Source organism: Microtus oregoni, unplaced genomic scaffold, assembly GCF_018167655.1.
Source record: "Microtus oregoni isolate MIOR12 unplaced genomic scaffold, Mior012 000011F_ref0000422, whole genome shotgun sequence".
NCBI lineage: Eukaryota > Metazoa > Chordata > Mammalia > Rodentia > Cricetidae > Microtus > Microtus oregoni.
The window spans coordinates 18,317,653-18,339,344 of NW_024543070.1; the positions used below are offsets into that span (position 1 = coordinate 18,317,653).

A 21,692-nucleotide genomic window follows, 5' to 3' on the forward strand; every position below is an offset into this window, starting at 1 on the left:
TGGCAGCTCCCAATTGCCTGTAAGTCATACCCAGGAGAACCCACTCTTCTGGCCTTGTGGGAACTGTATTCCCATGTGTACCCCCATACACACATATTTAAAAACAAATGAAGTCAGTCGTAGTGGCACAGGCCTTTAATCCCAGCATTCTGAGTGGCAAAGGTAGGTGGGTCTCTGTGAGTTAAAGGCCAGCCTGGTCAACAGAGAGTGCCAAGACAGTCAGGGCTACACAGAGAAACCCTGTCTCAAAAAACCAAAATAAAAGAAAAAAATATTTTGCCAGGCAATAGCAGAGCATGTCTTAATCCCAGCAGTCAGGAGGCAAAGGCAGGTGGATCTCTGTGAGTTTGATGCCAGTCTACAGATCAAGTTCCAGGACAGCCAAGATTATTACAGAGAAACCCTGTAATAAAAAAACAAAACAAAACAAACAAAAAGAATAAAGCTGATATGGTGGCTCACATTAGAGAGGATCAGGGCTGGAGAGATGGCTCTGAGGTTAAGAGCATTGGCTCCTCTTCCAGAGGTCTTCAGTTCAATTCTCACTAACCACAATGTGGCTCAGCCATTTATAGTGGGATCTGATGCCCTCTTCTGGCATGTAGGTGTACATGCAAACAGAGCACTCATAAATAAATAAAAATCTTTAAAAGAGTTCAACGACAGCCCAGACTACATTAAAAGGGTTGAAGATGTCACTTAACAAAACAGTGGGTTGGATCCCCATCACCACCACAGAAACTATGTGTGATATCGCGCGCTCTCTCTCTGATACCATGTGTGATATCGCTCTCTCTCTCTCTCTCTCTCTCTCTCTCTCTCTCTCTCACACACACACACACACACACACAGCTGGAGAGTTGGCTCAGCAGGTTAAGAGCACTGAGCTGCTCTTGCAGAAAACCTAGGTTCAATTTCCAGCATCCATGTGGCAGTCCCCAAATCTCTAACCCCAGTCGTAGGGAATCCAATGTTCTTGTTCCTGGGGCAACAGACCAAGGTACACATACTCAACACACAGGTAAAATTTATACACATTTAAAATATTTCATTTTCACAATCTTGGCACCTGCAGAGGCATGCTGGGAAATGCAAGTATGTCTAGAAGGTTGTGGTTCAAGGTCATTTTTGATGGCTATGAGTGTGCTTCTTAAAACTGAAGATATTCAGGGCTGGAGAGATGGTTCAAAGGTTAAGAGTTCTGGCTGCTCTTCTAGAGGTTCTAAGTTCAATTCCTAGCAAACATACTGTGACTCACAACCATCTATAATGAGATCTGGTGCCCTCTTCTGGTGTGCAGGCAGAATACTGTATACGTAATAAATAAATCTTTTTTTAAAGAAAAAAAAAAAACCTGAAAATATTCATGCCCAAGATAAAACTGAATTCTACTTAGGCAAGAGATGTGTTCATATGCATAAAGCAAAAAAAAAAAAAAACAAAATGAAACAAAAAACAACGCAAGGACTCCTGAACAGGCAAACAACAAAACCAGAGCAATCTGGCAAAAGGAAGCTCAGGCCTATGCAAACAGTGACATGGTTCAAGACAAATTCCAAAGCAATCGGACACAGAATTCATGTGATGTTGTATCCCTCATGGATTTAAACTAATAAAAGTGATAATAGGTGCCTACTATAATCTGTTTTCTTTTTTTCTTCAAGGAATGTTTAAAAACCATACAGTGCCACTTGTGGGTTCTAAAAGCATTTTCAGGACAAATACAGAAAAGGTAGCAAGCAGAGGTATTCTGTAGTATAACAGAAGCATGAAAATATAATGCAGCCACGTACAGTGGTGGTGCACTCCTTTAATCCCAGCACTTGAAAAGGAGAGGCAGACAATCTGAGTTGGAGGCCAGCTTGGTCTACAGATTCCAGGGCAGCCAGGGCTACACAGAAACCCAGTCTCAAAACAAACAAAATATTACAATGCATCCATATGATGGCTCACAATAATCCCTCCACTCTTCTGAACTCCATAGGCACCAAGTACATACATGGTTCACATATATCATTCACACAAAACGCTCGTAATTCTTATTGCCTCCCCTTCTCAAGTGCTAGAATGGCAGGTGTGTTGTCACCTTATTCAGCATTAGAATTTTAGTGAATCCAAGGAAGCAAAATTATAACGTAGTATAAAGTCTTCAGGACGGCTAAGCACAAAAGGCGCTTCCCATCAAGCCTAAAGACCCAAGTTCTCTACCTTGGATCCACACAATGAAAGAACAAAACAACTTCCACAGGTTGCCTTCTAACCTCCATGTACACTTTGTGGTATATGCATAACTCCATGCACCCACACACAATAAATTAAATAAAATATAATTTAAAATTTTAAAAATACCTCAGTGCTCGAGTGTAGTGGAACAATCCTTTTTTACACTATGTATATGTATTACTCTCACTGGCTAATAAAAATTGATCAGCCAATAGCCAAGCAAACTGTACAGGTGAGATGATCAAACTGAGGATACAGGGAGAAAGAAGAGCAGAGTCATAGACACCAGACAGCCACCAAAGAAGCAAGAGATGCTAGAGGACAGATAAAAGTAACAAGTCACATAGCAATAGACAGATTAATAGAAATGGGTTAATTTTATAAATATAAGAGTTAGCTAGTAATAAGCCTGTGCTATTGGCCGAGCATTTGTAATTAACATAAGCTTTTGTGTGTTTAGGCAAGCAAATCTCTCTGAGTTCATGGCCAGCCTGGTCTACAGAGGGAGTTCCAGGACAGCCAAAGCTACTAAACAGAGAAACCCTATCTCAACACACACACTTCTTTAATCCCAGCACCCAGGAGGCAGAGGCAGGCAGGTCTCTGAGTTTGAGGCCAGTCTGGTCTACAAAGCAAGTTCCAGCACAGCCAGGGCTGTTACACAAAGAAATCCTTTCCTGAAAAATTAATAATAATAGAATCGTTTTTTTTAAAGATTTATTTATTAATTATGTATACAGTGTTCTACCTGTGTGCATACCTGCACCCCAGAAGAGGGCACCAGATCACATTGTAGATGGTTGTGAGCCACCATGTGGTTGCTGGGAATTGAACTCAGGACCTCTGGAAGAACAGTCAGTGTTCTTAACCGCTGAGCCATCTCTCCAGCCCATAATAATAGAATCTTAAAACTTAAACATATATATAGTACAAAATTAAATTTATGGCACATGATTGATAAAAACTAAGATGTTAAGATAATGATTTAACACATTTCATATGTATGTGTGTGCATATATGTTTAATTAATGGTGTTTTGCCCACAGCAGTCAAAAGAGGGTTACAGACCTTCTGGAACTGGAGTTACAGAAAGTTGTGAGCTGCCATGTGGGAGTTAAGAAACAAACCTAGGGGGCTGGAGAGATGGCTCAGAAGTTAAGAGCACTGCCTGCTCTTCCAAAGCAAAGGTCCTGAGTTCAATTCCCAGCAACCACATGGTGGCTCACAACCATCTGTAATGGGGTCTGGTGCTCTCTTCTGGCCTGCAGGCATACAGAATATTGTATACGTGATAAATATTTAAAAGAAAAAAAAAAGAAACCTAGGACTTCTAGACTAGAATAGCAGTAAGTGCTCTTAACTGCTGAGTCATTTTTTTTCAGCTCCTATATTATACACACACACACACACACACACACTCTCTCTCTCTCTCTCTCTCTTCAAAAAGTTACCGATTATTTCTTCCTTCTCCATAAGTACTCTCAGTTTTCCAGCAGTAGCATCTACTAAATAAAATGCAGCTAATAAATCACTATCAAAGCCGGGCGGTGGTGGCGCACGCCTTTAATCCCAGCACTCGGGAGGCAGAGACAGGTGGATCTCTGTGAGTTCGAGACCAGCCTGGTCTACAAGAGCTAGTTCCAGGACAGGCTCCAAAACAACAGAGAAACCCTGTCTCGAAAAACAAAAACAAAACAAAAAAAATCACTATCAGGACCAGCAAGATAGCTAAGCAGTTACTGTTTTCCTAGTGGGTGTCAAGTGATATCCTACAGTCCTTGTGATTTGTGATCTGCTTTTTGATAAGGCATAATGGTGAAGATAGATACTAGAACCCTTATAATAGCTGACAGAACTATAAACAATTGCCCAAATTGAAACAAAGTCTAGATTCCATTGCTTTATACAAGAGTACATCCATATAAAAATCAATACTTTAGCATAACTGTTACTATCTGTGAAGTTGAAGACTAAACACAGAACATTTAAGAGAAGGCCCTCTTAAAGTAGGAAGGTTGGAGAGATGGTTTAACAGTTAAGAGAGTATATTATTGCTCTTGAGGAGGACCTGAGTTCAGTTCTTAACTCCCTAACCACCCTGCACTCAAGCACCTAACCGAATACATACCTACCATGTAATTAAAACTTCAGAGCTGGGCATGATGGGAGATACATTTAATCCCAGCACTCAGGAGGTACCTAGCTATAAACCATTCTCAGATTCCTGTATGAAAAAGTGTGGTATGTTTTAAACAGTCACTTTCTTAAGTGGCAATAGATAGCTAATACAAACAAGGTTAACAAGTATTTATAAAATGGGAAAATGACAACATACCAACAGACAGGATGCAATGAAAAGCAGCCAACTAAACAAATCATCTGCCACCTAAGGTGCAGATATACAGCACTGAGCTTCAAAAACATTCCTGCCTAAGGCAAACAAATTAAACCTAATATTTGGAAATATGAAAAAAGCCAGGGGCTGGAGAGATGGCTCAGCAGTAAGAGCACTGCCTGCTCTTCCAAAGGTCTGAGTTCCAATTCCCAGCAACCACATGGTGGCTCACAACCATCTGGAATGAGATCTGGTGCCCTCTTCTGGCCTGCAGGAAAACAGGCAGACAGAATACTGAGAATACTGTACACATAATCAATCAATCAATGAAAGAAAGAAAGAAAGAAAGAAAGAAAGAGAAAGAAGCCTAAACTACTAAAACTAAGAGGCATGGTGTATACTCCTTTAATTCCAGCACTCAGGAGGTAGAGACATGAATTTGAAATCATCCTCTGCTAGAGAGACAAGCCTTAGTCCAGTCCAGGTGACAAGACCCTACTTTGGAAAAAAATAAAACTAGGGATTGCCATGGAATCACATCAGCAGATTCCTCAGAAACAGCTAAAGAAAAATAACACTAGATTTTTAATTTTTCTATAGGCCTGAGTTTTGGGGCTTTTTTTTTTTGTTGTTGTTGTTTTTATGTTTTTCAAGACAGTGTTTCTCTGTAGCTTTGGAGCCTGGCCTGTAACTAGCTCTTGTAGACCAGGTTGGCCTCTGCCTCCCGAATGCTGGGATTAAAAGCATGTACCGCCACCACCCGGCTAGGCCTGAGTTTTAAATTTTCCTAAAAATTTAACAAATGAAAAAGCCCAAAGGCAGTTACTTTATTAAACTGTGGATATTAAATGCTCTGTTGTTGTTGAAGAGACTGGAACTGATCTGGTTCCCAGCACCCACATCAGGTGGCTCTCTAGACAGAACAAATGGTATTTTGTTTCCTTACACTATAAACTATCAAAATTTAATTTTTTTTTTTTTTTGGTTTTTCGAGACAGGGTTTCTCTGTGGTTTTGGAGCCTGTCCTGGAACTAGCTCTTGTAGACCAGGCTGGCCTCGAACTCAGAGATCCGCCTGCCTCTGCCTCCCGAGTGCTGGGATTAAAGGCGTGCGCCACCAGCGCCCGGCTCAAAACTTAATTTTTATAGAAAAAGCAAGTGTAGCCGGGCAGTGGTGGCGCACGCCTTTAATCCCAGCACTCGGGAGGCAGAGGCAGGCGGATCTCTGTGAGTTCACAGTGAGTTCCAAGACAGTCAAGACTACATAAGAGACCCTGTCTCAAAAAAACAAAACAAAGAGTAGTACACTGACAAGACTTTTCCTGTTGCAAATAGGCATGAACCAAGCATGCACTAAAAGTGTGTTCCAGGATTTGGCTATGCCTACAGTTGTTTTATTCTAAAAAATGGGCTCTTAATGTTTCCCACATTGGTCTTGGACTCCTAGACTCAAGTAATCCTCCTGCTTCTGCCTCTTAATTTAGCTGGAGTATGCCCATCTAAGAATCTTTGTCTAATGAGGGAGACCTTCCAGAAAACTATACCATGACGTTTATCTTTTAAAGTAAGCTATGCCTGCTTTCCTGGGCAGTAAACCAAACACTCATGCTAGTATTCAGTATTCTACAGGAATATTTGTAATTTGTTTCATCATTTTGCCAAAAATTACTCAACCCATACCTCTATGAATATTAATGTAACACACAGCACACATTTCTAGCAGTTATCGTTTTTATTTTCTGAGATTCAGGAGATTAAGTGTAGTGGCAAACATTTTACCTTCAATTGTTCTTAATTCAATGGCCAATACTATTTTTAAATTTAGTAATATTAGGAATCAGGACAGTACTACCCACTTTAATCCCAGCAACATTTCAAGAGAGATAGGTAGCAGATGCCCTATTTTCTAGCACCCTCATTCTCCTTTACTTTAGTTACATCCTACTTTTAGTTATCTGTCTTGAGTTCAAAACCTTTTTTTAACTGTGAACTTTGTTTTGTCTCCTAAGAGTCTTAGAAGTTTGCCTTACTATTGGATCATTGATGGCATTACTATATTTCAAAGCTACGTACACAAACCTTAAACTATCAAGACACCATTAAAATATGTAAGGAATTATTATGTTTTAAAGTATCTGAACTTGCTCATTTACTTATTAAGATAGAATCTTATGTACCCAAAACTGCCCTCAAAGATAATTTGTAGTTGAGGATGACCTTGAACTTCTGATCCTCCTGTCATCATCTTCTCAGTTCTGGGATTACATAAGTATCCAAGGTGCTAGAAATCAAAACAGGGCTTTGCAAACTAGTCAAGCACTCTCCCTACTGTGCTTCACCCCCAAGACTAGTACCTTCTCTTTTGTCACTCTACAACTCCTGGAGGAATCAAAATATTCAGCCTGCTAACCTTCTCAAAAACAGAAAAATTAAGCCTATATTTCAACAAGGGCACCTGCATCTTTAGAACTAAAGGTAAAAGGAAAAACAGGAAGTCAAAAAGGTCTTTGATCAGTCAAAGAGACCATACAGTTGAGAGAACACACGAAACCCTCTTCACTCAAAGCCTACTGGATCTTATTTTAGACACAATTTTAATAAGCTCTGTGATCTGGTTTCTTAGCTCACAACAGATGAGATGCAGCCAACTGGAAAAGGGCTGGGGGTGGTACTAGGAGAGGCAGGCAGGCCTCAAAGCATCAAAACCTATAAAGTCAGCAGAAAACTGAAACACAGAAGGCTATTTGGTATAGACACAGACACACAGACATGAAGACATACATGTGCACACACAATTCAAATCCCTGCTATAACCATACTATTCATAATGTGTCTCCATGGTAAATTTTGGCTAAAGACTAGCTCAGGAATCTCCAAGATATACATCAAAATAATGCCCATCAAAAGCTTTTTCCAGAACTTGGGGTAACTCAGTAGTGGGGTATCTGCTGAGAATGTACAAGGCCCTTCCTTGGTCCAATCCTCAGCAGTGAAAATAAAAAGTGCTGTAAATTTGGCCAAAACAGACTATGCATGTATGAAATTCAAAAAAATAAAAAATATGTACAAAAATTCAGACAAAAAGTACCAAATTCAGACAAAAATTTGCATTATATATCAAAGAAGTAAGATACTGAGTTCTTATTTTTTATTTTTGGGAGGCTTTTCAAGACAGGGTTACTCTAGTTTTGGAGCCTGTCCTGGAACTTGCTCCGTGGACCAGGCTGGCTTCAAACTCACAGATATACACCTGCCTCTGCCTCTGCCTCCCAAGTGCCACCATCCAGCAAAATACTGAATTTCTAAAGATGCCTCCTGTCAAATGAGGTAAAAATTTAAGAATTCTATTAGAACTAGATAAAACACTTCATGATGGGCTGAAGAGATAGCTCAGAGGTTAAGAGCACTGACTGCTCTTCCAGAAGTACTGAGTTCAATTCCCAGCAACCACATGGTGGCTCACAACCATCTATAATGAGATCTTATACCCTCTCCTGGTGTGCAGGCAGAACACTGCATACACAACAAATAAATCTTTAAAACAAAAGGGGAAAAAAAACCCACTTCATGACATTTGAGGTCGAAGGGATATTTAAATAATAGCTCTTTTCAGAGTCTGACAACAGGAAAGGCAACACTAAGACTGATTATTCAGACCAAGCAAGTCTTGGGATTCCAGATCAGATATATTGGGCTGAGGATAAGATAGGAATGGTTTTAACTGTATCCATTAAGCCAATATAAACTATATATGCCACGCAAAAAAAAAAAAAAACAATTGAGAAACACAACTTCTGCTTTTGTTTTCACAATAATTTTGATGAAAATAAAAGAGGGATTTTTCTAGTCTTTGGCAGTCTAAGAGAAGTCAAGTCATACTTGACTTCAACAAAGGTTCTAGGTTACTAAATGGGAATAGAGAGATACATATATAAATTTTAAAAACTGAGCTAAGAATGCACCTCAGATGGCGGAGTTCAAACTCTGGGTTTGATTCCAGGGCCACTTAAAACTTAACAGGGTGGGACATGCTTACAGTCACAGTATTCAGGAGGTAGGGGCTGAAGGAGCACAAATTCAAAGTCATGCCCCTATACATAGTTTCAGGCCAGTTTGGAATACATGCAAACCTGTATCAGGAAAATAACTAGGGGACTGAGACAGCTGAGCTGTTATTTTTGTTCTTGCTGAGAACCCAGGTTGGATTCCCAGCTCCTGAATGGTGGCTCACAACCACGTCTAACTCCAGTTCCAGGTGATTCAACAGGCATATACAGTGAGCACACAGATGCATGAAAGCAAAACATTCATAAAGTAAAACACATAATTGTAAAAGGTTTATTGAAACAAATAGCCAGATGGTAGTTGTACACATCCTTAAGCCCAGAACTCAGGATCAGGAGGCAGAGGCAGGTAGATCTTTGTGAGTTCGAGACCAGAGTGGTCTACAAAGCAAGTTCCAGTACAGCCAGGGCTACAAAGAGAAGCCCTGAACAAAAACTCAATCTCTAGGATGCAAGGAAAGGTGTAAAATAGTTCAAGCGAGGGCTATGGGTGAAACATACACAGACATTTTTAAGGACAAATGATCATTTCTAAACCTGATTTCCTTTTTAAAGATTTATAAGAACTGGGAATGTAGTTCAGTGGTAGAGTGTTTGCCTTAGTATACATAAGATTCTGGGCTCAATTCCTTGTACTGTACAAAAAGATTTAAAGTGAAGGCAGGTGTGGTGGTACCTGCCTGCATCCCAGTACTGAGGATAAATACCAACCTGAACAACAGTGACAGCCAATCTCAAAAACAGCTGGGGGCAAATGTTATTTTAAGACTTAAGTGTATGTTTTGAGTCAGTGTTATCGCCCTCTCTGAAGAAATCTCTACAGCACAGATATTAACACAAACACTAAAAGCTATTAACTCGTTGGTTTAATCTCAGCACTCTGAAGGTAGAGGCAGATGGCTCTTGGAGTTTGAGGCCAGCCTGGTCTACATCACAGTAAGTTGCAAGCCAACAGAGCTAGGAAGACCCTACCTTAAGGAAAATTAAGAATCTTTGCAAATTATCACACATCAAACTCACTTTCTCTCCCAGCTTTGGGGGATCTTCTATAGGTATAACTCAAACAGCAACTCAAATTGATAACTTCCCAATAGACTCTATAAGGATCTATGACAGTTAAAGTCTTTGAAATTCTTACACATGCTGGGTGGCAGTGGCAGGTGCCTCTAATCCCAGCTCTTGGGAGGAAGATCTCTGAGTTTGAGGCCAGCCTGGTCTACAAAGAAAGTAAGTTCCAGGACAACTAGGGCTGCTACACAGAGAAATCCCATCTCCAAAATGAGAGGGGGAGAGAGAGGGGGAGGGGGAAGGGGAGAGAGGGAGAGAGGGACAGAGAGAGAGAGAGAGAGAGAGAGAGAGGAGACGATATATACACATTACTTGGATGTTTATCCTTTACATGGTTTTTCAAGAGATCTTTCACTAAGCTCATACTTTAAAAAATAGTAATTTATTTATCTTTATTTTATGGGCATTGATGTGAAGGTTATCAGACCCCCTGGAACTGGAGCCACAGTTGTGAGCTGCCATGTGGGTGCTGGTTGAACATAGGTCCTCAGAAGAACAGCCAGTGCGCTTAACCGCTGAGCCATCTCTCCAGCCCCAAGTCCATTCTTCTTTTAGCAAAGACCCTGCTTCATTTTAGTGCCAAGACTTATTGCTAAAGCCTATCCTTTGATTTCTTAAAAAAAAAAAAAATCAAGCAAAAGTTGGTAAGGTGCTAATTCACGGTAAGGAATGGAATTAATTCCACATTCGAAGTCTTGAATAAAGAATAAAATGAGGACCAATTGCTGAACTGTGGTTTCCCATCTTTCAATCTGCATTTTGACTTCGTTCTCCATTCTTTGTGTCCCCATCCTATCAGCCCTTATGGGTAATCCCAGGCCCTACCACTTACTAATAAGGTGAAGATTTAATATGGCCCATCTGAGGAGCCAAATAAAATACCAAACAAAATTCACAGTGGGTGACTTCTTACGTCCAAGGAAAAAAATAATAGTGACACCAAAAGGTTAATATTGAGGGGGAGGACACTGAAGTTTACGCCAAGCCTATGCTATCCTAATACTAAATCATATCAATAACTAAGTGGCTAACCTTTCGTTTAAAAGAACTAAGAAATTATTTCTAACCAAAAATCGAGTAAAATCCCTTCTAAATTAGGTCTTCACGAATATATTGTCTAATATTAGCGTTAAAATCATTTTGGGAGAAGTCTGTGAAAGGAATTTCTCCGGCGGTGTTCAACGTTCGGTTTTCGGAACTGCCTGGCTTCACCCTACCAGGTAAACAGTTGTTCCACTAGCTCCCGTCCTGCAAAACTGAAGGGTTAGTCTCCGACGACATGCGGCAACCCCGAGGAACAACGCTTCTCCACTTAACCCCCTCCGCCCTCCGGAGGGGCATTCTCTTCCCTCTGACTTTCCAGACCAGTAAGGACGACTTCAGCGTGCAGCCAGCTGCCCAAGAGTTAAATGAACTCAAGGAAACAGTCACGGATCGAGCAAAGGGACCCTCCGGTCGCACCCTGTCTGGGTGCTCGATCTCAGGGAGCTCCGGGTAGGGCGCCCGAGTAGGGGGACAGAGATTGGACAAGCAGCCCTATCGACCTCAAACCATAGGGCCGCCCAACGCCCCAGTTGCTGCCCCCACCCCCCTTCCCGCGCCGTCCAAGTCCCCTTCCCAGGCGGACAATAGCCCTAGAGAGCAGCAAATCCCAGGCTGGAGGGAGGCCTGGAAAGGCGGCGGGGTGGACGACGGCGAGGACCGGAGCAACTTCGGCCTAGCAGGGTCCCCGCGCTCCGGCCTTCGCGGGCGCCATCTCTGGGAGTGGGGTGTGAAGGCCGCCCCGTGGGGCCGGCGCCGGCAGCGGGAAGCAAACGCCGCGAGCCCGGCGGAGGCGACCGCGGGAAGTGCAGGCCGCAGCCTACTCAGCGGGCTCTCCCAGCGGCCCATTCCCACAGCAACACCCCGGCCGCTTACCTTGTGGATTCTCTTCAAAGCCATGGTGGGAAACGGTGGCGACGGCCCCCGGGGCGGGGACGGGGACGGGGGAGGGACGGGGAAGGGGCGAGGGGGGCCTGAGACCGCCCGAGCGGTCGCGAGTCGGCCGGAGAAGACCGGGAGCTCCGAAGCGCGGATCCGACGAGCTGAGGGCCGAGGCCCACTCAGCTACTGGGCCTGCCGCAGCGGTCACCGCATCACCCGGCGGCGGCCCCTTTATGCGCTGCTGCCACAGCCGCCGCCGCCGTAGCCGCCTCTTCCTCGTAGGCTCAGCGCCGCCTCCTCAGCCGCCGTGGATCCCTCCGCCGGGGAGGAAGCGCCCCAGACCCCGGGCTCGCCGAGAGCTTTACGGTCGCGGAGCCGGGAAAGCCTGCTGGCTTGCCTGATGCAGGTGGACTAAGAGACGCGCGGGCGGGCGGGCGGCGCCGCCGGGGTGGGGCCGCCAGAGCGCGGGGTGGGCCCAGGCCGAGGGGCAGGTCGGGAGGCTCCGGGATTGGCGGGCCTGGGAGGGAGGGCCGGGCCGGCGGCGGAAGGATACGGGCCGCCCCTGCGAGGACCTTACGCGCCGGCGCCGGCGCATCCACGGCCGCGGAGGGGATGACGTCGCGAGGCACGGAGAGGCGATCTCGCGAGAGTTTAGGCGCGGGTTCTAGATGCTCCTCCGCCAAGGCCCCAAATTGGCCCCCGGTACCCTGTGCGCGTGGCGCTTCGAAGATCAATAAACGCTTAAAGGGACGCGTTCCCCACGTTGTTTAGTCCCCAGCAGACTCAGAAGGAAGTACCAAATCCCACTGCTACTTTCCTGAAAGAGAAAGGGACTTTCAAGGTCACACAACTCTTCATCTATTGGCAGTTTTATGGTCCTAGAGCTTGCAAAAGGGGAGCCTTGAGGCTGGCCATCCAACCAAGACCCCGACTGGACATGACTCGAATGTTCTTTCCGCAGCCACCAGCCTGTTAGCCTTAGGAAATATGCCAAGGAGAATAAGAAAATATGGAAAGGATTTTTTTAACCCTTTTTTTTTTTTGGTTTTTCGAGACAGGGTTTTTTTTTGGGGGGGGGACTAGCTCTTGTAGACTAGGCTGGCCTCAAACTAACAGACATCCACCTTCCTCTGTCTCCCGAGAGTGCCACTCTACCGCTGCCTCATTTCGATTTTTATACTTAATTTTTCATATATTGGATGTTTTACATTTATTTGTTTGTTTGTTTGCTTACCTATTTATTTTAATTAAAAAATTAGCTCAGTAGTGGCGAATGCCTTTAATCCCAGTATTCAGAAGGCAGAGGTCTGCAGATCTCTGTGAGTTCGAGGCCAACCTGGTCTACATAACTAGTCCAGGACCTGACTTGAAATCCTGTCTCAAAGAAATCATTATATAGAGAGAGGTTTTTCCTGAATGTATATCTGTGTATCACAAGCATGCCTAGTGCCAGGGAGGTCAGAATAGGGGTCCTGATTTCCTCGAGCTGGAGTTACAGATGGTTGTGAGCTGCCATGTGGGTGCTGGGAATTCACCTGGATCCTCTGGAAGAACAGTCAGAATTTTTAACTACTGAGCCATCTCTTCAGCCCTTATTTTACTTACGTATTTTTTTTTTTTTGAGACATCATCTCAGTAGCCCTGGTGGCCAGGAACTGATTATAGAGATCAATCTGGCCTTGAACTCGGAATGCTAGGATTGAAGAAGTGTGTCACCACACCAGACAATTCTTTTTTCTCTCTCTCTCTTTAAAGATATGTATGTATGTATGTACGTATGTATGTATGTATGTGTTTATTTGGTTTTTCAAGGTAGGGTTTCTCTGAGTAGCTCTGGATGTCCTGGAATTCACTTTGTAGGTCAGGCTGTCCTCGAACTCGTAGATATGCCTGCGAGGAAAGGCTCCAAAGCTACAGAGAAACCCTGTCTCGGGAAAAAAAAAAAAAAAAGATTAATTTTTTTTTGTTGTTTGTTTTTTTGAGGCAGGGTTTCTCTGTAGCTTTGGAGCCTGTCTTGGAACTAGCTCTTGTAGACCACGCTGCCCTCAAACTCACAGAGATCCACCTGCCTCTGCCTCCCTGCTGGGATTAAAGGTGTGCGCCACCATCGCCTGGTGATTTATTATTTTTTTTTTATTTTATGTGATTTGGTATCTTGCCTTGCATTGATGTCTATGTACTCCTTCTGTGCCTAGAAGCCAGAAGAGGGTGTCAGAGCGCCGGGAACTGGAAGTAATCTTGGTGTTGAGTCACCTGTGGGTGCTGGAAACTGAACCTAGGTTCTCTGTAAGAGCAAGTGCTCTTAGTTACTGAGCATCTCTCCAGCCTTTTGACCAACTTTTATATGAATTTGAAGGATTTGAACTCAAGCTCTCATTCTTGCATAGCAAATACACTTACCTGCTTACCCACTCAACAAAGACCGTAGCCCATTGCTGTTTTGGTTTTGTTTTCTCTCTCTATTTTTTCTTTTTGAGGCAAGTTATTATACTGTTACTGGAATATTTTTGGACCCTCACCTACTACCTTGGAAATTGGGGTCCCTTTATGAGAGTCTTGGTCTTGCTTTTGTTTTGTTGTTGTTGATTTTTCGTTTGTTTGTTTGGTTTGGTTTTTGGTTTTTGGTTTTCCCAGACAGGGTTTCTCTGTGTAACAGTTCTAGCTGTTCTGGAACTAGCTCTTGTAGACCAGGCTGGCCTCAAACTCACAGATACCTGCCTGCCTCTGCCTCCCGAGTGCTGGTCTGGTCTTGCTTTTTAATTAAGTTTTTAGATTTATTTATCTTATTTTATATGTATAAGTGTTTTTGCTTACATATATGTGTGTTTTGTGTGTGTGTGTGTGTGTGTGTGTGTGTGTGTGTGTGTGTGCATCATGTGCTTGCCTGGTGCCCACAGAAGCCAGGAAGGGCATCAGATCCCCTGGAACTGGACTTAATGGTTGTTGTGCGCTACTCTGGGAATCAAACCCAGTCCTCTGTGAGAACACCAAGTACTCCAAGACTCTGAGCCATATCCCTGGTCTTGTAAAAAAAAAAATTAATAAAGGACTCAGAACAATTTTATTTGAGTTGAAAACAGAAACCCAGGGCAGGAAAGGCGGAAACTTGAACAGGTGCGCAGAGGACAATTGATTAAAAGGAAAAGAAAAGGCTGTGCCAGGGAGTGAAGGTGGCACTGAAGCCAAGCCCATGGCAAGAGAGGCGCTTTGAAGACTGCGAAGCCCAGTGGCAGGGAAAGCCCCTCAGGAAGGGAATCTCTGAGAGCCTGTGGCTCCTTTCTGGGAAGGAAAGGTACATCACCTCCCTGAAGGTATAATTATTCTTCCTATCTCTTCAGCTGGGTTTAGAGTAAATCTACCTTCCTGAGGATACTCCCTCAATCAGGTGATTGCCTAGCCTAACTGGAATGTTAGGTCTCCAAGCAAGCCAGAAATTCTATTTTCTTGACCAAGAAGAAAGAGCTTCCCTTCAGTGGGCCTCAAGGCTGCTGTAAAATCACCATGTGGCCCAGACTTGCCGCAAACTCTTGACACCTCTCTTCCTGAAATTACAGGAGATTGTCTCTTTATCTGTCATTCACCCCCACACCAGTCCCTGAAGACAGGGTCCCCTTGAGTAGTCCGGGTGGGTCCTCCAAGTCATGGTCTTTCTGTGTCAGCCTCAGGGTTCTGTAAAGCTGTCAATATGGCTGTCCTTCTGGGGCTCTGGGGGTGAAGGCTGTGTTGCTCTTGGTCTTCTTCACATTTTTGTTAGCATATATTGTACAAAACAATGCATTTCTTTGTGGAATGTTCATGCAGACATACAGTATACTTTGACCATATGTAATCATCTGTCCTGTCCCTTTAAGACACAAGCCACACCCACTCCCTCCCCATGTCTGCTGAGGCAAGCTGATCTTCAGTTTCCAACCTGAGTCCTTTCCCTTTCTCTCTCTCTCTCTCTCTCTCAGAGGCAGCTTCTATCTCTACCTTCTCCCCACTTCTCCCCTTTCCTCCTCTCTGTTTCTCTCTCTCTCTGTTTCTCTCTCTCTCTCTCTCTCTGGTCTTCCCCCTTCTCTCCTTCCCCTCCATAACCTACTAAATAAATATGCAACTTCACTCTACATGTCTCTGTCTCTCACCCGCCACGCGGCTTCCTGCCTGGGGCCCGGCTGCCTTTGTGGCCTGCCATAGTCTCAGGACCCGCTGCCTGCCACCGCTCGGGGACCTGCAGCATTTTACTTAAACCATTACACCATGTTTACCTCCCCACTACCCTCTCTGATTCTACTCCCCCTGAGCCCTTCTTCTCTAATAGCCTTCCCTTAGCTTTACCGACAGTTTTTGAGAGATCCTAGAACTCGCTCTATAGACCAGGCTGGCCTCGAACTCAGAGAGATCCACCTGCCTCTGCCTCCCCAAGTGCTGGGACTAAAGGCGTGTGCTGCCATCACCCAGCTTTAATAACATGTTTTATGAGAGAAAAAGCAACAATGATCTCGTTTCACCACTTGTTTTTCGAAAGACACAGTTTGTTTCTTTCTGGTTGAATATTTCATGTTATTATTCTTACAGAACGTCAACAAAAGACTAACCAGAACTTATTATTATTATTATTATTATTATTATTATTGGTTCTTCGAGACAGGGTTTCTCCAGAACTTCTGTATAAGCCATTCATGTATCGTTGTCAATTGTGAGAGAAATCCCTCCTGCAAATCAATTTCGGTTCCTCTCCCTGGGGTATCAATTCATGCATTGGAGTGTTTCAATTAGAGAGGCCTTTTTCTTTCTTCTTAATTTTATGTGCATTGGTGTTTTGCCTGCGTGTATGTGTGTGAGGGTGTCAGGTCCCCTGGAACTGGAGTTACAGACAACTGTGAGCTGCCCCGTGGGTGCTGGGAATTGAACCTGGGTCCTCTGGAAAAGCAGTCAGTGCTCTTAACGGCTAAGCCATCTCTCTAGTCCAAGAGATCTTCTGTTATAATGTTTATTTATTTATTTTTTGTTTGTTTGTAGCAGGATCTAGTCCTGGCTGCCCTGAAGCTATGTAAATCAGGCTGCCTTGATTTCACAGAGATCTGTCTGCCTCTGCCTCCTGAGCATGGATTAAAAGTCTGTCACCACACTCAGTCAGAGGCCATTCTTGTTTTTTTTGTGTTTTTGGTTTTTTTTTTTCCTTTTGGTTTTTCAAGACACAGTTTTTCAGTAGCTATGGAGTCTGGAGTCTGTCCTGGAACTCACTCTGTAGTCCAGGCTGGCCTCAAACTCAGAAATCCACCTGCCTCTGCCTCCTGAGTGCTGGGATTAAAGGTGCATGCCACCACTGCCCGGCCACAGGCCATTCTTTTTTTTTTTTTTTTTTTGGTTTTTCGAGACAGGGTTTCTCTGTGGTTTTGGAGCCTGTCCTGGAACTAGCTCTTGTAGACCAGGCTGGTCTCGAACTCTCAGAGATCCGCCTGCCTCTGCCTCCCGAGTGCTGGGATTAAAGGCGTGCGCCACCACCGCCCGGCTCCACAGGCCATTCTTAAAGGATGCCTATAATTGAGGCCTGTCAGTGGTGGCGCACGCCTTTAATCTCAGAATTTGGAAGGCAGAGGCAGGTGGATCTCTGTGAGTTTGAGGCCAATCTGGTCTACAAGAGCTAGTTCCAGGAAAGCTGGGACTGTTACACAGGGAAACCCTGTAAAAAGGATGCATCTTTTACACCTGGATTCAGAAACCTCCATTAGAGTTTGTGGGGCAGCAATGAAGCCTGAGAAAGGGGCAGGACCTTGAAGTCTTTGCATACCCAGTGTTACCTGCTGGCAGTGGAGGTTGGGTGAATGGGCAGGATTACATTCTCCTCGGGCCTGAATGTGGTGTGGAGCTGTTCTTAACCTGTCCACCCTCTACCTCCAAATTTTGCCCTACCCCACCCCCCACTTCTGGAGCCAGGGGCTGACTCCCAGCAAGGGAGGCAGGAGGACTGTAGGAGGCCTATTTGGACCTTTAATCATCATCACAAAGGCCTTCTTGACTAGGGTCCCAGGATTCCTGGAGGCTTGTTCAAGGCACCCTTCTCTAGGATCTTCAGGCCTTCTTTGATCTCAATTCACCCCGACGCTGGGCCTCCTGAGGTGGCTAGATACTGCATAACAGTGGCCCTCTCCCTGGTTTTTACTGCATTCTTAAGCTCTTAATGACAACAAAAGCTAACACCAGCGTCTCTAGGAGGGAGACTGTTACAAAGGAAAGCAGGCTGCAGGTCCTTAACTGCTCCAGGCTTCTGGCCTGCAGCTCCAGTGTGCTGCCCCTCCCACCTCTTCCTCTGGTTGGCCTTCTAGTTTCCCTGGCCTTCAGGGTATTTTCAAAGTTCCTCCTTTATCTTAGCTCCGTTACCAGCTCAATAGCCTTTGTCTCAATCATTGTCTCTCTCATCATTCATGACACCCCGAAGATCCCAAAAGGATAATTTTATTTCCCTGAGACAGGATTTCTCTGTGTAACAGTTTTGGCTGTCCTGGAACTCACTCTGTAGACCAGGTGGCCTGCCTCCTGAGTGAGATTAAGACTAAAGGCCTGCGCAATCACCACCAGGCTGAGGATTGTTTTCTTACTCCCTCTCTTTTCAGTCAAGTCTCCATCCTTTCTGGTACCTCTATTAGCCAACTTTGACCTTCAAGGGAAGGTCAAAGGTCCCCATTGCTGTCAAAGGGCTCTAGCAGTGCTTTCTTAGCCCTGGCCACAAAACTGACCTATTCTGAAGTTTCAAGTCCCCTTTCGTCAAGTTCTCCCTTCCTGGGAGATCTGGATCTGACCCCAACAACCACCCGCCGTGGTAGAGCTGGGGGTGGGAGCAAACAGAGCCTGGTCCCACTGTTTGCAAGTTTTTTTTTTTTTTGTTGTTGTTGTTTTTTGATTTTTCGAGACAGGGTTTCTCTGTAGCTTTTGGTTCCTTTCCTGGAACTAGCTCTTCTAGACCAGGCTGGCCTCGAACTCACAGAGATCCGCCTGCCTCTGCCTCCCGAGCACTGGGATTAAAGGCATGCACCACCACTGCCCGGCTCGTTTGCAAGCTATTTGACTATGACAAAAATGACTGAAATTCTTTTCCACACCGGTCTCCTTATCCATAAACTGGGAATAAAGATAACACCCTTCTCTGCAGCCTTTGGTGAGAAAGAGGTCAGATAGGGACGTACTGCCGAGAAACCAGTGCTGTGAGAGAGGGATGGTTTCCATGTCAGTTTAGAGACGTGTGGAGAGAATCTTAACACCCCACTCCTGGTGATAAACATTTCTCTGAATCCTCTGGGAGGCCTTGGGTGCCAGGGTCAGCCAGCATCCAGGGAACCTGCTTACCTGGCTGACTGACCGATCCCGTGGTAACGGAGTTTCCTATTCTCAGGCTCCCTAGGAGTCCAGGCTGGCTGCTGCCTGCTCAGCCCTCTCTACCTCCCACTGGGTTTATCTCCTCCCTAACACAGACTCTCAAAAGGCCCATCTGTATTTCCTTCTCCCAGCATTAGATTCCAGGGGAAATTCCAATTATCTCAGGGACTATTGTTTCAACAATCCGAAAGTCAAAGAAACACAAGTGTCTCTTTAGAATATCTTTAGTCCTGCCAGGATAGTTACACTGTCAGGTCTTGTTCTCACGGTTTACTTATCTCCTCCACTAGACTGCAAGGAAGGAAAAGATGATACTGTTCTATCTGGCCATCTGAGGGCCTTGCTCTGCTCAAGTCTGACTGTCTGGTTCACATGATGCTGAGTATTGGGGAAAGGGCTGAGATAGTCAAGGACTTCTACGTTCTGAGCCCCTGGCTTCTGTGAATTTAGCCTGTGATAAGGGCCCGCCTAGGAGAAAGAGAAGGCAACATGGCATAATCAGTATCTGTGTGTACATATGTGACTGTCATAACCATGTAACAAAGGACCGCTCAGTTGGAATGTGTGTTACCATGTAAGAGAGAAAAGGGGGAATAAAATATAAAAGGAAAATGACAAAGAGGTGTATAAGGCAATGCACCCTATGTTAGGGTATTAGTCTTTTTGTTTGTTTGTTTTTTGTTTGTTTTTGTTTTGTTTTTTGTTTTTTTGAGACAGGGTTTCTCTGTAGTTTTGGAGCCTGTCCTGGAACTAGCTCTTGTAGACCAGGCTGGTCTCGAACTCACAGAGATCCGCCTGCCTCTGCCTCCCGAGTGCTGGGATTAAAGGCATGCACCACCACCGCCGGGCTGGGGAATCAGTCTTTGGGTGTGAATTTGCTAAACTAATCTTGACACAATAATAAACTCTGCAGCATCCTGGCAGAGAGCCTTGGTGTGCCATGTCTCTGCCATGAGAATCTGAAAATGAGCCCCGTGGAGTGAGGACTTTGATGATCTGGAAGGACACTGGCATGGCATAGTAGTTACTTACAGGTGGGTATCTCTGGGGTCTAGACTCAGTCCTTGTGGGGTCTGTGGGTCTATATCTGCACTGCCTATATCTGACTGGCCTGATGTTCATCTTTCTCTGGCTTTCAGGGCATCAGATAGCAGAAGACAGTGGACTCACGAGCACCCATTTCCATAGCTGGACCTGCTTATTCAAACGAGCCTGCAGCAATCACCTCAGAGAGCCTACAAGTCAGTTTTCCCAGGATACCCGACTCACTCCCGTCCTGGGAGGTAGCCCCATCAAAGGCTGAAGATCCTAGGGAAGTGTGTGCTACTTTTCTCCTTCATTCTTCTCTTGTACCCCAGATAGCACCTCTCCAACCATCTTCCACTGACCCTCCCCCCCACACACACACACACAACATACCAAGAAGTAGTACTACCTTTAATCCCTAAAAATTGGCTCTTAGCTCAGTGGCAGAGCACATACTTAGGCTGTGAGAGGCCCTGGGTTTAGTCCCAAGTACACAAACAAAAACAGAATGTTAAAATAGCAGTGAGTTACACTTGACACCTAAGTGGATGTGGTCTTTCTCCTTCCCTAGCTATAAACCTGCAGGGCTTGTTTGTTTGGGTTTGGTAGTGTTGAGACAGGTCCCTCTCTGTAGCCCTGGTTCTCCTGGAACTCACTATGTAGGCTGGTCTCAAACTCACAGAAGTCCATTCGCTTCTGCCTCCTGAGTGCTGGGATTAAAGGCATGAGCCACCACACTCAGCAAACCTGTAGTTTTCTATGAATCACACAAGAAATCCCATTTACAGTAAATGCTACCTACCTCTTCATCCCCTCGTGCAACCTTGTGACCCATGAATTTATCCTAATAGACTATAATTCTACCCAAGTATCACCAAAGCACCCTATAATCTTATTTGTTGAAAAGGCAAAAGATAAAAATGAAAGTTTCTCAGCAAGCCTGAAATTGTACGTATGGTCACTGTGAGTCAGTTAAGCAAGATTCTTCCCTGAGAAGCCCATACCCAGGTTGTATCTTATCCTTTCCCCAAACACCTTTCTATTAAATCCATGCTAACATCTATATTAAAAAATCTCTTCTTAGCTGAGCGGTGGTGGCCCAGGCTTATAATCCCAGCACTCAGGAGGCAGAGGCAGAAGGATCTCTGTGAGTTTGAGGCCAGCCTGGGCTACAAAGCGAGTTCCAGGACAGGTTCCAAAGCTACACAGAGAAACCCTGTTGCGAAAAACCAAACAAAAAACAAATAAAAGAAACAAAAACCCTCTTTTTAATAAATTCCACTTCTGCTTCATAGAAGCTCATTCTGAAATTCCCCCGCCCTGAAATTCTTTTTGAAGGTGCCGTAAAGAATCCTGGCTTCTGGGGCTGAGAGGTGGCTCAGCAGCAGTGCTTGCTGCTCTCCAGAGGACTGGAGCTTTGTTCTCAACACTCACATCAGGCAGCTCACCGCAGCCTGTAGCTCCAGAGTATCCAACAGCTTCTGAGAATCTGAGAAATGTGCTCAAGGGTGGTGTGCACGGGTACACACACACACACACACACACACACACACACACTCAGAATCCCATCTTCTGCCAGGCAGGTTGGTCAGCACTCCTTTGATTCTAACACTTGGAAGGCAGAATCAGGCAGGCCTCTGTGAGTTCCAGACCAGCCAGAGTTACACAGTGAGACTCTATTTTTAAAAACTAAAAATA

At 44.7% G+C, this 21,692-nt stretch overlaps 1 protein-coding gene and 1 long non-coding RNA gene across 2 annotated transcripts in view; one reads left to right on the forward strand and one right to left on the reverse strand.

The window, feature by feature from the left end:
* LOC121453406 (ubiquitin-conjugating enzyme E2 D2) overlaps positions 1-12,047 on the reverse strand; it is a 38,773-nt gene extending 26,726 nt beyond the window's left edge. The window contains exon 1 of the mRNA XM_041660155.1: positions 11,607-12,047. Coding sequence (XP_041516089.1) covers positions 11,607-11,630 — 24 coding nt within the window. The 5' untranslated portion in view covers positions 11,631-12,047. The remainder of the gene's footprint in view (positions 1-11,606) is intronic.
* Positions 11,946-20,196, forward strand: LOC121453407. The gene is made up of 3 exons (XR_005975005.1): positions 11,946-12,018; positions 19,882-20,002; positions 20,108-20,196. It is a non-coding gene; the product is annotated as an uncharacterized LOC121453407 (long non-coding RNA).
* The last annotated feature ends 1,496 nt before the right edge of the window (positions 20,197-21,692 follow it).